The sequence below is a fragment of the Ochlerotatus camptorhynchus genome, unplaced genomic scaffold, assembly GCF_037179485.1.
Source record: "Ochlerotatus camptorhynchus isolate MF236.1 unplaced genomic scaffold, CSIRO-AGI_Acam_v1.1 ptg000017l, whole genome shotgun sequence".
NCBI lineage: Eukaryota > Metazoa > Arthropoda > Insecta > Diptera > Culicidae > Ochlerotatus > Ochlerotatus camptorhynchus.
This window is the reverse complement of record NW_027040509.1, coordinates 1,547,338-1,560,845: the sequence shown is the minus strand read 5'-3', so window position 1 is coordinate 1,560,845 and position 13,508 is coordinate 1,547,338. Positions and strand designations below refer to the sequence as shown.

Sequence of the window (13,508 nt, the reverse complement as noted above, 5' to 3'; positions counted from 1 at the left end):
TAGCTGCAAAACAAAGCTAACAAAGTGAATATATTACTCATTTGATGGCTTCTAAACAACCAACCACTCTTGCTGAATAACATAAACATCAAAAGTGCTTTTTCAACAATTAAACAACCTGTACTTAGCTTATAAACTGTGTTTGAGCAACTTCGGAAGCATTTTCACAGTCAACTAGGTTTATTTTTAGACGTGTGCAGTTTTACAGCTTTTACTCTGCTCTTTTATAACTAGTCGAGAAAAGTGATTCGTGTGCACTATTATAAAGCCTCTACTCAGCGATTTTGTTGTAGAATGGAATGTTGATTTGTTTACATAAGTTCAAAGTGTTGGCGTAGCACAGTTGGTAGTGTCAATGTTTGCCAATGAGGTCGTCTCGAGTTCGATTCCAGGTTCTCTGGTGCAGGGTAAATAATTTGCTGATGATTTGTAACTAATTTCGATTAATTTGATTCACAGCAAAAACAAACTCAATAAATTCCTTCATAAAAAAGCGTAAACAGTATTTAACCCGGTTTTAAGAGAAAGCTTGTGTAGTGATTATTGGATAACCGGGAAAAGGTTGAATAAGCGTCTTTCAAGTTCACACACAACTAAACAGCAGGATAACAGCTGTATAGAAGCGTTAATGGATATGGAATAAGAGCTTCTCCCGACCGTTCCAACAGCCATAAGTAGCTGACTAAGTTCGCCAGATTTGCTTGTATAGAGGTTGAGTAAAGGTTTCCTCATATCGTATGAGGTTTGAATACAGCTTGAGGCTGTATAAATGAAATGAGTAAAGCGTCGTTTACATTGTGAAAATTGTTAGTTGGGTCGTTACAACAGTGTACCTCAAAATTGATCGTACACTCTAGAAGAATTTTTTTAGCATGGTGGTTTGCACCTTCTATCTAGATAAGTGATAAGATGATGATAAGATGATAAGATAAGATGAGAAAAGTCGTACTGAAGTTAATTTTGGTATCTATGACAGATACGTATTTCGACTGCAATGTGCAGTTATTCTCACTAAAGGAGGCTAGGTGGTTACTATTGTATCGACGACGTGACAACTGCTAGCATCTCAAACCGTCAACGTTCAACTCACGCCACATGTTTTGACATGTATGATGCCACATTACCGTTACACAAGTGGAGTATTGGTCTTAGATATTAACCAAAGATGGCAGGTTAATCAGGAAGCATTCGAGAGATCTCCATTTAATCGAAGATTTCAATAAAGTCTTCCAGATATTTTTCAAGACATCATGAGATTAAAATCTAGCCATCTACGCTTTAATAAAGAAAGATAAGACGATCATCTACATCAATTGAAAAATTCAAATTATGTCCCTCAGACATTTTATCAATATATACTGTCTATTAAAAAGTATTCAAAACACCGCAAGTGTGTTTTCAGATAAGACATCCGGATATTTTTCGTGACTGCAGATCTATCAATAATTATGAGAAAAATCTTTTTAACTGTTCAACAATTCAAATTACGTCTCTCAGATATTCTCCCACATGATTTTTTTCCCTTGACTTGTGTTCCGTCGATCTTGTTTTTTGTGCTGAGTATCAATGCTACCGACGCCAGAGAAGCAGCTCCCTCACCTGGACCCTACTTTTCGACCCATCAACTCATGCACCGGGGACCAACGGCTTTACATCCCTTCCGAAGGAAAGCGTGATCAGAGATTTTATGCCTCGGAAAATCCCGGCGGCGCCAACTGGGATTGAAACCCAGGCCTTTTGAGGTGAGAGGCAATCACGCTTACCACTTAGCCGACGCCGTTTTCTCACATATGATAACCATTGATCTTCTTTTAGCATTCTCATGTGATTTGAGATATCACATGATGGGTATCATGTTAAACCAAGCCATCAAGCATGTTTCTATAGACTCCCGAACTGTATAAACCGGAACATGTTCCGGCCATATCTCTGCAACCAGTTGACCGATTCCAAAAATATTCCATAGTGTTGACCACAATTCCTTTCATTTGGTGGTTGTTGCGTCCAATTCGGTCCGCTCGTTGCTGAGAAACACATATCTCAACTGTTGTAACACATACATATACAGACATTTTTTGATCTCGTCGAGCTGAGTCGAAAGGTATATTACATCGAAAGTTGGTTTCCCTAGCAATATGTTTACCCTTCTTTGTAAGAAGATAAATCCAATTAAATTACTATTGATTTCAGGCAATGGATTTGATAATTTTAGACGGTATGGAAAATCTTTTGTTCTAGCACTTTTTCAAAAATGCATTTTTGCATCTCAAACCAACGAAAAACCTTCTGGCAAGGAAAGGGTTAGTTGACATAAGTACTTGGAATGAAAATTTGTGAAAACCCAGCAAATATTTTGAGCTGAATAAAAGCTAGATAAGCTACTTTTTAGCTGAAGGATCATATTTTTGCCTGAATAAGCTCTTATTCAGCACATGGGAGTTTTTGGAGCTAATACTAAGAAATGTTTTTATAATGTAATATAATGTAATATAATGTTACGCAGTGTTGTCAACTTGTATATTTTTGCAATTTAAAACTTAAAATGTAAATAACTCAAAATGCCCCCACTTTTTTCTAATTTTGATAGCACCAAAATATTTGGCAGACATTTTTATATAAGAACCACCTAACCACCAAATACAACTTTTTTCGTTTGGGAGATATGGATTTTTAAAGATTTAATGTTTTTAAAAAATTCCATTACTGTACAACCCTTCAATATGAAACGTTGGACAATCCTAAAAGTTGATAGAAACGATGAAACCTGTAAGTTAGATGAGGATCTAATCCTTTTTTCATTTTATACAATCAAATGCTCAGATAATATTAAACCAGATTTGTTTCGACAGTGTTGCCATCTAGAAAATAGCACAGTATAGTATCACTTTTTTTCAAATGTGCATGAGCGGCTGCACAGATTTATACGCATCTGGCAGAAAAGTGCCGCTTTAATGTTCTCAGTTTGAAAACTGTGTGTGAAAGCCACGCGAATCAGTTCGAACGGTTTTATGCAGCTAAGCAGAAGCAGTGCTGCAACCCGTTAAAAGTGCATTCAAATATTCGCCGAAGAAATTTGAAAACAATTTCCAAACAATTTCACGACGATTTTAATCATCACGTAAAGGATGTTATTGAGGGTCGTAAAATCTGCGTTCAATGCGATAAGGCAGTAAGGGACAAGGCTTTGCAAGAGGAATCGTATAAGGGACCTCATGCTGAAAATAATAAGTTTGCGAATGGTGGTGAAATAATACGTTTCCTGTGCAAGAAATTACATTACATTACAAAAGACTATTTTTCGGCAGATGGAGCTGGGATTACTTGTCCAGTCGATGCATGGGAGGATGTAGACATACCGGGTAAGAAAAATGCCATTTGGGGGGTTGTGGGTCTTAAATTGTATAGGGGAATTTACGTATTCTCGGCAACCTAAGCAGCGACCTTCTTTCTATAGCCTTTTTCTCTATGGAACGCACACATATGCAGTATTGGTTTGTTTACAATATTTTGCTGCCAGCTGCTCTAACAGGAAGTTAAGTTAAAGTTAAGTTAAAGTTAAGTTAAAGCTAAGTAAAATTTAAGTTAAAGTTAAGTTAAAGTTAAATTAAAGTTAAGTTAAAGTTAAGTTAAAGTTAAGTTAAAGTTAAGTTGAAGTTTTGTTAAAGTTAAGTCAAAGTTAAGTTAAACTTAAGTTAAAGTTAAGTTAAAGTTAAGTTAAAGTTAAGTTAAAGTTAAAGTTAAGTTAAAGTTAAGTTAAAGTTAAGTTAAAGTTAAGTTAAAGTTAAGTTAAAGTTAAGTTAAAGTTAAGTTAAAGTTAAGTTAAAGTTAAGTTGAAGTTAAGTTAAAGTTTAGTTAAAGTTAAGTTAAAGTTTAGTTAAAGTTAAGTTAAAGTTGAGTTGAAGTTAAGTTAAAGTTAAGTTAAAGTTAAGTTAAAGTTAAGTTGAAGTTTTGTTAAAGTTAAGTCAAAGTTAAGTTAAAGTTAAGTTAAAGTTAAGTTAAAGTTAAGTTAAAGTTTAGTTAAAGTTAAGTTGAAGTTAAGTTAAAGTTTAGTTAAAGTTAAGTTAAAGTTTAGTTAAAGTTAAGTTAAAGTTGAGTTGAAGTTAAGTTAAAGTTAAGTTAAAGTTAAGTTAAAGTTTAGTTAAAGTTTAGTTAAAGTTAAGTTAAAGTTAAGTTAAAGTTAAGTTGAAATTATGTTAAAGTTAAGTTAAAATTAAGTTAAAGTTCAATTAAATATCATTTTATATTCTGTTTATACTCACGAGTGCGTGTGTGTGCATGTGTATGCGTGCGTTTTTGTGTTTGTGTACCTATTATAAATCACTACAATCAGCATTAGTTTACCAAAAACGATCCCTGCTGCTGCAAACCTTTCCCCACATCCAACATCCCAGTGATTTCTCGTGGAAGCGCAGAGGATTTCTCGGTTTCCTTCACAGCGAGTATCACGTCAACACATTCCTTCCCATTCCCTATTGGACCTGCATTCGGACACGGCCGGCGCTGGTATTGCTAAATATTAGATCTTCAGTTTTTACACATTGAGGATGAATGTTAGTCCCAAACATCATCTGTTGGTTCTCTGTGTAATTGCAGCTGATCTGGTAATAACAGAGTAGCAACCGTGGGCGGTCAATAATGATAATGCTAATGCTAAAAAATATTTTGCTGCCAGCTGCTCTAACAATTTCAGTCAAAAGAATTGTCAAAAACTGTTTTGAAACGCTTTTACAAAGCTTCAATCTTCTCTAGTGAGAGCGAGTATTGTCGGCAACCAGTTTTTCTTCGGCAACCGTTCCATTTGAACTGCATGTAAATCTGCTGTTCTATTATCGGCAACTCGAAATCAGCTACAATTTGTAGTGCGTGTGTTTCATTTCAAGAAAACCCTGCTAGATTGCTTTTTCTCAGTGGTATAAATATACACAGCAAAAAAATAATTTTGATATCACATCAAAGTGGATGCACTACAATCATGTCGAAAATTTCATGTAATTTTTATGACCACATAAATAAACAAATGCAGTAAAAGCAGCGTAATGTCAGTTCATGCATTGTATTAATGATAATTTTGTCCTTTTTAGCAAGTAATATTACACCATATTTTCGACATGATTGTAGTGCATCCACTTTGACGTGATATCAAAATTATTTTTTTGCTGTGTAGTCAAATTGAAGCTGAAAGCATAAAGAATCGTTTGCATGCATTTAGCGAAGTGTTTTCCTAAGAAAATCCAGTGAAAATAGTGTTTCAATTTGGGTTGCCGAAAATAGTCTGTCATGCCGAAGCCGTCATTTCCCCTACTTTGTTTTTCACGCTGTTACTTATTTAACACAGAGGTTGAAGATGACAGCGATGATGTCGAAGATCCCATTAGAAATGAATTGACATTTTCAAGTTTGAATACCACGCTGGAGTCGCTTGGTCAATCACCGATTCGTAGACATAAGGTGAACCGATCGATGAAATATCCCACAGGAAAGTACTCCAATGCTTCAAAAGTGTTGGAAACTGCATTTGCCACAGCTCTCGGTGAAGATTGCTTTATGGAAGAAAAAAAATCACAGACTGGACAATATGAGGCAGATGGAGAGGAGATAATCAAGCAGCTGAAAGAAAAGTTTCGGATTTGTACGAAAGATAGCGATAAAATCCAAGTCTTGTCAGTTTTGCCCAAATCCTGGACTGTGCGCAAAATTCAGAGTAAGCTTAATTAATTTAGAACAGAGTTTACAATTAATTGATTACATTTGGTGATCTAGATGCGAGTTCGAGTGTTCCGAAAGATTAGTTCGGAATATGAAGAAGTGCGTTGAACAGAAAGGTGTTCTCTGTTCACCTAATCTAAGAAAAAGTCACCCTATTTCAGAAGACGTCGTGCATACGGTTTTATCATTTTACCGTGAAGCTGATGTAAGCAAAGAGTTAGCCAGAAAGAAGGAATTCAAGAGTGTTCGAGAAGGAAACTCTCGTGTTCTGAAGCAAAAGCTGGCAAATCTCAGGGAAACTTTCTCTTTCTTTAAAGAGAAGTTTCCCAAAATCGACATTGGGTATTCAAAATTTGCTGAGCTACGGCCACCTGAGTGTGTGCTGGCTGGAGCTGCAGGAACACACACAGTTTGCGTATGCGCGGTTCACGAAAATTTTAAACTCAATTCTTTGAGTGCTAAGTTCAACGAAATTCAAGGGCAAGTAGAAGGTTCGAAAGCATTTTCTTCGTACAGAGACGTACTGAAGCAGAACCTCTGTGATCCACCATTTGAGCCATGCTTTTTGAATAAGTGTGCCAATACAGTTTGTGGCGATGTGGATTCGATTAGAAAAACGATTTGGTCATATTTGGACGATAACTCTATCGAGGAAATAACGTGCAAGCAATGGACTCAGCAAGATCGGTGCAGTTTGCAAACAAAAGTCAGTGATGCAGAAGCTTTCATTGATACATTTCTTGAAGCTATCCCAGAGGTCCGAAAACACGATTATATTGCTGCAAAACAGGCAGACTTCTATAAAAAAATACTCGGGACAATCTGCAGGAAGGAGAAGTTCTTGTTGTTGCGGACTTTTCCGAAAATTATTCGTTTGTGTTCCAAGACAGCGTACTAGGGGTTCACTATAATAACCTGCAAGCCACCGTCCATTCGCCGCCTATTTCTTAGAGCAAGAAAAGGTTGTTCCATTAAACTGTATCATTATCTCCGACGTTCTTGAGCATTCCACAGCTATCTTCCACAGTTTCCAGAGGCAGTTTATGGCATTCCTGAAATCTCGGCTCTAACATTTGACTAAAATTATATACTTTTCTGATGGTGCTGGTTCGCAATATAAAAACCGATTCAACGTCATGAACTTGCTCTATCATCGAGAAGACTTCGGAGTTCCGGCTGAGTGGCATTACTTTGCCACGGCACACGGCAAAGGCCCTAGTGACGGTTTAGGAGGTACCTTGAAAAGGTTGGCAACGAGAGCCAGTCTACAGGGTACAACTATACAATCGCCAAAAGAGTTATACGAATGGGCACTGTCAAATTGCAATTTGAATGTACAATTTGTGACATCGGAGCAATGCAATACGAATAAGCAGGATTTAGAAGCCCGATTCGCTCTAGCACGACCCATTCCTGGAATTCGCGGAATGCATTGTGCCACCCCTATCGGCGAAGATACTGTTCTTATGAAAACGATTTCTTGTTCAGAAACGGGTTCATGTTTCAAAGTAATTTCAAAAAAGCGTTCAAATTCACTACCCAAATCTAAGGCAAAACGTAAGAAGTAATTACTCACGCTACTCAATGTATTAGATGATATTTGTTCAATAAATGATAGCAATAAGTAGGATAGAAACACGGCTGCTTTAATTTAGAATCAAATTAGTTTTTGAATATTTCAAAAGCTTATTTAAAATAATCAGTAAATAAAGAAACACAAAACGAATGGATCTGCCTAAAATACCATGTAATACGAAACACATTTCCGAACGCAAGAAAATAAAGTGTTGGAAATAAGAAAAATTATCAATCTAAATTTAAGTTTGCAACGCTGGCAACACTGTCTAAACAAATCTGGTTTAATATTATCTGAGCATTTGATTGTATAAAATGAAAAAAAAGGATCAGATCCTCAACTAACTTACAGGTTTCATCGTTTCTATCAACTTTCAGGATTGTCCAACGTTTCATATTGAAGGGTTGTACAGTAGGGTGCTTCATTCTGAAAAAAGTGATGAATTTCTGATGGGCCACCCTCCAGTTCGATTCATAGCCCCAAAATATGAACCTGTGCAAAATTTGGTAAAGATTGATGAAGGTTTAGAGGTCGCGCCAATGATTTGAAATTTGTATGGGAATTACTATGGAAGAATTTAAAAAATCGCTTATATCGCTATAACTTTGCTTCTACTTGTCCAAATGTCGAAAAAATTTAGTATGTTATTGCTATGGCAATAAACAAAAAGCCTACAGTTGCTACGCTCAGTTTTGCAGCGTATCAAGAATTATAAAAATGTGAAAAAATGGCAAAATAGGGTAAATTGACAGATGAATATGTACAAGGCAACAACGCCAATTTCATCGCAACAACAACAGGCTTGTTGATCATTGTCATGACAACCACATATTTTTTTTTTTTCAACGTTTGGACAACTACAACCAAAGTTAGAGCAATGTAAACGAAAATCAATAATTTCCCATACTAATTCACCAAAATCTCCATACAAAATCCAAATCATTGGCGCGACCTCTAAACCTTCATCAATCTTTACCATTTTTGCACAGGTTCATATTTTGGGGCTATGAATCGAACTGGAGGGTGGCCTATCAAAAATTCATCACTTTTTTCAAAATGAAACACCCTATTGTACAGTAATGGAACTTTTTAAAAACATTAAATCTTTAAAAATCCATATCTCTCAAACGAAAAAAGTCTTTTTTGGTGGTTAGGTGATTCTTATGTAAAAATGTCTGCCGAACATTTTGGTGCTATCAAAATTAGAAAAAAGTGGGGGCATTTTGAGATATTTGCATTTTAAGTTTGAAATTGCAAAAAATCGACAAGTTGACAACACTGCATACAAATTCTGAGTACGCCATTCTATTGTACGTTAAAAATCCTTTAAAATGAGTGCCCAATCTTGTCTGTAGCATAATTTGGTCCAGAGATATGTTCAAAAGAAAAATGGTGTTTCTTGAAGATCGGAAAAAAGTGGGGGCAGTCTCCAGAACCCGGGGGTGAGTCGATGGGTACAAAACGTTGGATTTTTGATTGTTGGCCTAAAATAAGTCGTTCCACCAAGTTTGGTTCAAATCGGAGAGGGTCGATGCAACTGACTCGGTCACTTGAGATGGAATGACCCATATTTGTTTGTGTTTAACTTTGTACATCAGCGCGAGTACTGAATGGTTAATATTCATGTTAGTATAGACAACGAAGTGAAGACACATTTTCTTTATCCGATATCCCTACAATTTCCTCTAATTCTCATTTGTATCAAATTCATTTTTTTCTGAAACATTTTTTTTAGATTAAATTTCTTATCTATCACAATTATGTATTAAAACCTATTCATCCAGATAGCATTTGGCCTAGTGACCAATAATTCCTAGGTCTTTGAAATCATAAGATTTATCGAGTGATAGAAATTGATTTTTCAAAGTATCTCGTAATATCAATGATTTGTTTTTAATTACATTAAGTGACTCATAGAGTTGAAATTATACTTTCAACTCTAAAAAAATACTTTCTGTAATTCTGCTTTTACATTTCCCACAGATAACCTCCGAAAATTTACAGTTAGACACGTTTTTAAAAATGCGTACAGTTCGTTTTTAGTTGAATATTAACAACCGGGTTATTTTTAAGATTTGAACCGGGAAAACCGGGAAAAACCAGGAACTCACTGGCCATCCTGGTTATAGAATTTGTGTATACGATTGCGCAACTTTTTCATTTTCGTTTTACCGCCATCTAGTGAGTCAATTCTGTCATACGCTATCCATAGTTTTGAAGACCTTGTACTTCTGAATATCTTTGCACAATGGAGCATCATCCTATTTGGTTGTGATCTCAAAATATGCCACTTCAAAAAATCGAATAGACTAAACGTTGAATGGTGCCAAAGGTCGAATGATCCAAAGAGAGACAAAAGGTCGATTAATTAGAAAAGAGACAAAAGTCAAATGGTCCGGTAAAATTTTACCAACTTCGGTGATCTGAATTCAGTGTTTACACAATTAGCAGACATGCCTGTAAATCTCTGCGATATACTATATAGCGCAAATTTATCCGATATTTCAAGTAAATTTAAGCGCATATATACAGGTTCGCTGTTAATGTCAAACACAAAATTTTCTCAATATTAAAAGCTTCTGCAGCATCCCTAGAAAACTGCAATTGCCTCCACTCGATAAATCTGCAAACAAACATTCTCCTAAAAATTCTCCACTCACCGTACAACGAAAACTTCTCCGATAACCCCCGACTTCTTTGCCTACTGGTCCTAACCCACCCAAAGACTATAACACAAAACCGAAACGCTTGCGGTTCTCTCCAAATCCCTGCACCCCGCTTCCATTTGCTCCCCCAGATTCCAGTGCCACATTGGACCGGCGAGAACTCATCTGTTTTGTTTGGTAAAACTCCGGTCTTCCTAAATCTTTCCTCCCTTTTGAAATTGTACCCGGTATTTCTGCATTCGAGAAGCAGGGGCTCACTCGTTTTACCAAAAACAACAGTCGGTGGCAAGGATGCACGCAGTTGGGAAAACGATACTGCTTGCTTGATACTGAGACGATAATCGTATTTCCGAGTTTCCTAAAGCTTTGAAGCAATTTCAAGCGATTTTTCCTTGTTGGACATTTTAGAAACTAGGATCCCAGATTTGCATCAAATTGAATTTCTATAATTATATTAGTACCTCGTTCGGTTGGATTGTTACACTTTCATCATGTGTTTAAATGAACACCAATTTGCACTTGTTTTTGAAACCAATAATCAACAAATCTTATTTTCCCCTCTGATGACTGTGATGATTCGATTTATCGTAATATTTTAGCACAAATTGGTTATCAGAAATCAACCATCAGTTTGGATTCCAATTTCATACTTTTAATATCATTCACAATTCGTATCAAACTGGTGCAAAATTATTTTAGTGTCGTGGCAACTTTTTTATAGCAACACTCTCCCCATATCGGATAAAATCCACCAGCCAAAGGCAGCCGACCACTGACAGGTGATTGATAAATACGTTCCCTCTCGATTGCCGCTATCATCATCGTCGTCGCCGTCGACGTCGCAGTCGGTCGGAGGAGCAATGAAAAGCAATTAAAATGTTTAATAATTCATAATCGAATGGACATGGGGTCTGATCCGAGCCATCATACCCCGGACGGACCAACGCATCTCCGATTAACGAGGGAAAATGAGTTAATTTCAATTTCATGGCTGGTTCTGTTCCTGACCTAGCCCAACAAAGGTTGACAGGTCGCAGTGTAGCCGTCAGTGTAGCATCAGCGGTGGTTGGATTTTAATTTTGTTAAACTTGGAACCAGCCCCGACAATGGCAGACGAGCACACGCTTATCACATGGTGCATTATTTCCACAGGTTTTCCATTGCTTTTCAGCAATCAGCTGGCTGATGTGAGATTCAGTAAAAATGCACGTTGATCCCGATTTCCGACCTCGTAAATTGGCTTTTTAATCAAGTTGATGTTGATGTATGAAATTAAAAAATAACATTTATTATTGATCAGGTGGTCATCCGGTCGGGAACTTTCTGTCTCTTGTGTATTTCGGAATCAACTGATTCTTCATTATCAGGATAATGGGAAATCAAATGAAATGTTGAAAGGTAACAGGTTTTCATCCACAGTTTTTTCTCGATTTTTTCATGTTATCGTAGAATTAGTTTACTTAAAAACCATGAATTTCTCAAAAGTATTGATTAGAAATTTATTAGAACAACCTTTGTTTGTTGTTTTGAATGATTTGTATTTTGAAAATAATGAGCCAATCTTTTTGTTTTTCATAAAAATTATTTCATAAGAGCTGGCAAATACCATGGCTGTTATTACAGAATGAGAAAACTAGTATTCTCACTATCATGAGACGAAACCACCTATCATGAGCTTTTGCACCCACTCATGAGATTAATTATCATATGGCTTTAACGACACAAGCTCTAGCCGATTTAGATGATTTTATGCAATCAACTGTATCTAATCGATGTAGTGATTATAGTATTACAATAACCGCGGCACAAGTAATAGTTATGTCAATAAATGAGCTTGTAGTTGCAATTTTCACAACACTGTCACGTTCTGTACGCTGTTTTCATCCGATGTAAGTGACTGAAGCATCTCTGTAAAAACCGTGTGAGATCTTTTAGCTGAAAATGACATTTTCAGCCGGCTCTTGCCATTCCCTAGTCTATTTCATTAAAAATAATACTTCCGTTCCATGACTAGAATCGATTCGCCGCACAACCTCACCTAACAATTGAACCAATCCCTTCGCACGTCGCCTTCTCGCCGCACAACCCGGTTCATGTTATCAAGCTCGTAATACTTCATCCCACTGAACAGAAATCGCCTGCCCTCCGTCGTCGTCACGGCTGCATCCACTCGCGATGGCAACCCGACGAAATCTCCCACCGGTTTAGGATAATCCACCTCAACCGGTTTAGGATTTCTTGTGTCGTAGAACCAGTAGTGTGACCCTTGGAATGCGAAGAATCCATACGACTTGACAGCCAAAATTGCATCCAAACCGCTGGGAATATCCGGAAATCCCCTGCTGATGGGTCGTGGGTAGGAATCTTCCAGGCGACGTTTATCGTACTTCCAGTATTGATCGTCTTTGTAGAAGTAGGTTTTCTGATCGAGATAGGTGATGGCAGCATTCACTTTCTGAGGGAGCCCGGGCCACTTGGCTGAGATTTTCCTCGGTGGTGGGTTAGTTTCGTTTAGATTGTAGTAGAATTGACCTGCTAGAACGCAGATATTGCCTCGGTGATCCAGAACGAAGGTGTCGTAGGACGATAGTGAGCAGAGCAGTGTTTTCGTTCGTGGTTTAGTGGTTCGAGGTGTTGGACGGGTTGTAGTGCCGGTAGGTGCACTTTGCGTTGTTGAGGGTGTTGCTGAACGGACTCCGTACAGTTTTTGGATTGCCTAAGATGAAAGAAAAGTTATATTCAATACCACTATTGAACTCACTTGAGATAAAATATCTCACCTGAATATCTTCCGGCTGCGGCTCAAATAGCAAATTACCAATAAGTTGTGCAAGGAACATGACCGACTGTCTCGAAGTGGAATGCGGCAATCCCAGCGAGTGTCCAATTTCGTGCACTGCCGTATTGTGAAATTCCTCCAATGACGTTTCACCAGTGAAAAAATATTTTGCGTTGAAGTGGACATCCCCAAGCTCTGGGAAAAACGCATGAGCAAGCGTATTTTCGTGGCTGTATTGACACGGTATGCCTCTACGGTAGTGATTCATCCCAGCGAAGGAAAGCTGAATGTCCGTCTGAGCTGTGCTTGGTCTTTCCACAAAGTCCAAATTCGTAACTCGGCTCCATGAATCGAATGCTTTGCGAATGATAGATCTAACCGTTCCTTCGGGCACTCCGATCGGGTAGTTTGTGATGGCGTAGGTCAGCGACGATTTGCTCCATTTCGGAAGCGCCGTTAGATCATGCGTGGAATTGGTTCCATCCAAATCCTTCGGATAATGCGCTTCATCGTGGAAGAGGCGCTCTTTGACGATTGCAGCTCCTCCAATCTGACTGGAAAACACAAACACTACTACAACTAGACACCCAACGACGGAGCGGATCATTTCGACGACCGAACACTGACTGGACAGTGGCTAGACTGGCCAGTCAACGTTGTCAGGCAACATTTTAAAGACCGTTAATGTTATGCGGTGTGAAGCACACACCACACTCGTTGATTACTCATCATCTGTGGTGATCGTCTGGGATGGCAATCGAAAGAGGTGTGGAGTAACAAG

The 13,508-nt window shown here is 37.7% G+C and overlaps 1 protein-coding gene across 1 annotated transcript; it reads right to left on the bottom strand.

The window, feature by feature from the left end:
* Positions 1-11,846: 11,846 nt before the first annotated feature.
* LOC135702487 (matrix metalloproteinase-19-like) lies at positions 11,847-13,448 on the bottom strand. The gene is made up of 2 exons (XM_065223538.1): positions 12,729-13,448; positions 11,847-12,664 (listed from the first exon to the last, which is right to left on the bottom strand). Exons 1-2 carry the CDS (start codon positions 13,332-13,334, stop codon positions 11,987-11,989), a joined length of 1,284 nt encoding a protein of 427 aa, XP_065079610.1. The 5' UTR covers positions 13,335-13,448; the 3' UTR covers positions 11,847-11,986.
* Between the last annotated feature and the right edge of the window lie 60 nt (positions 13,449-13,508).

What these genes read in the sequence shown, in the direction of transcription:
- LOC135702487 (XM_065223538.1), bottom strand. Translation starts at nt 13,334, where the DNA reads ATGATCCGCTCCGTCGTTGGGTGTCTAGTTGTAGTAGTGTTTGTGTTT. An exon ending in CGCAGCCGGAAGATATTCAG is followed by an intron (nt 12,665 to 12,728) that starts GTGAGATATTTT and finishes CTTTCATCTTAG; the next exon opens with GCAATCCAAAAACTGTACGG.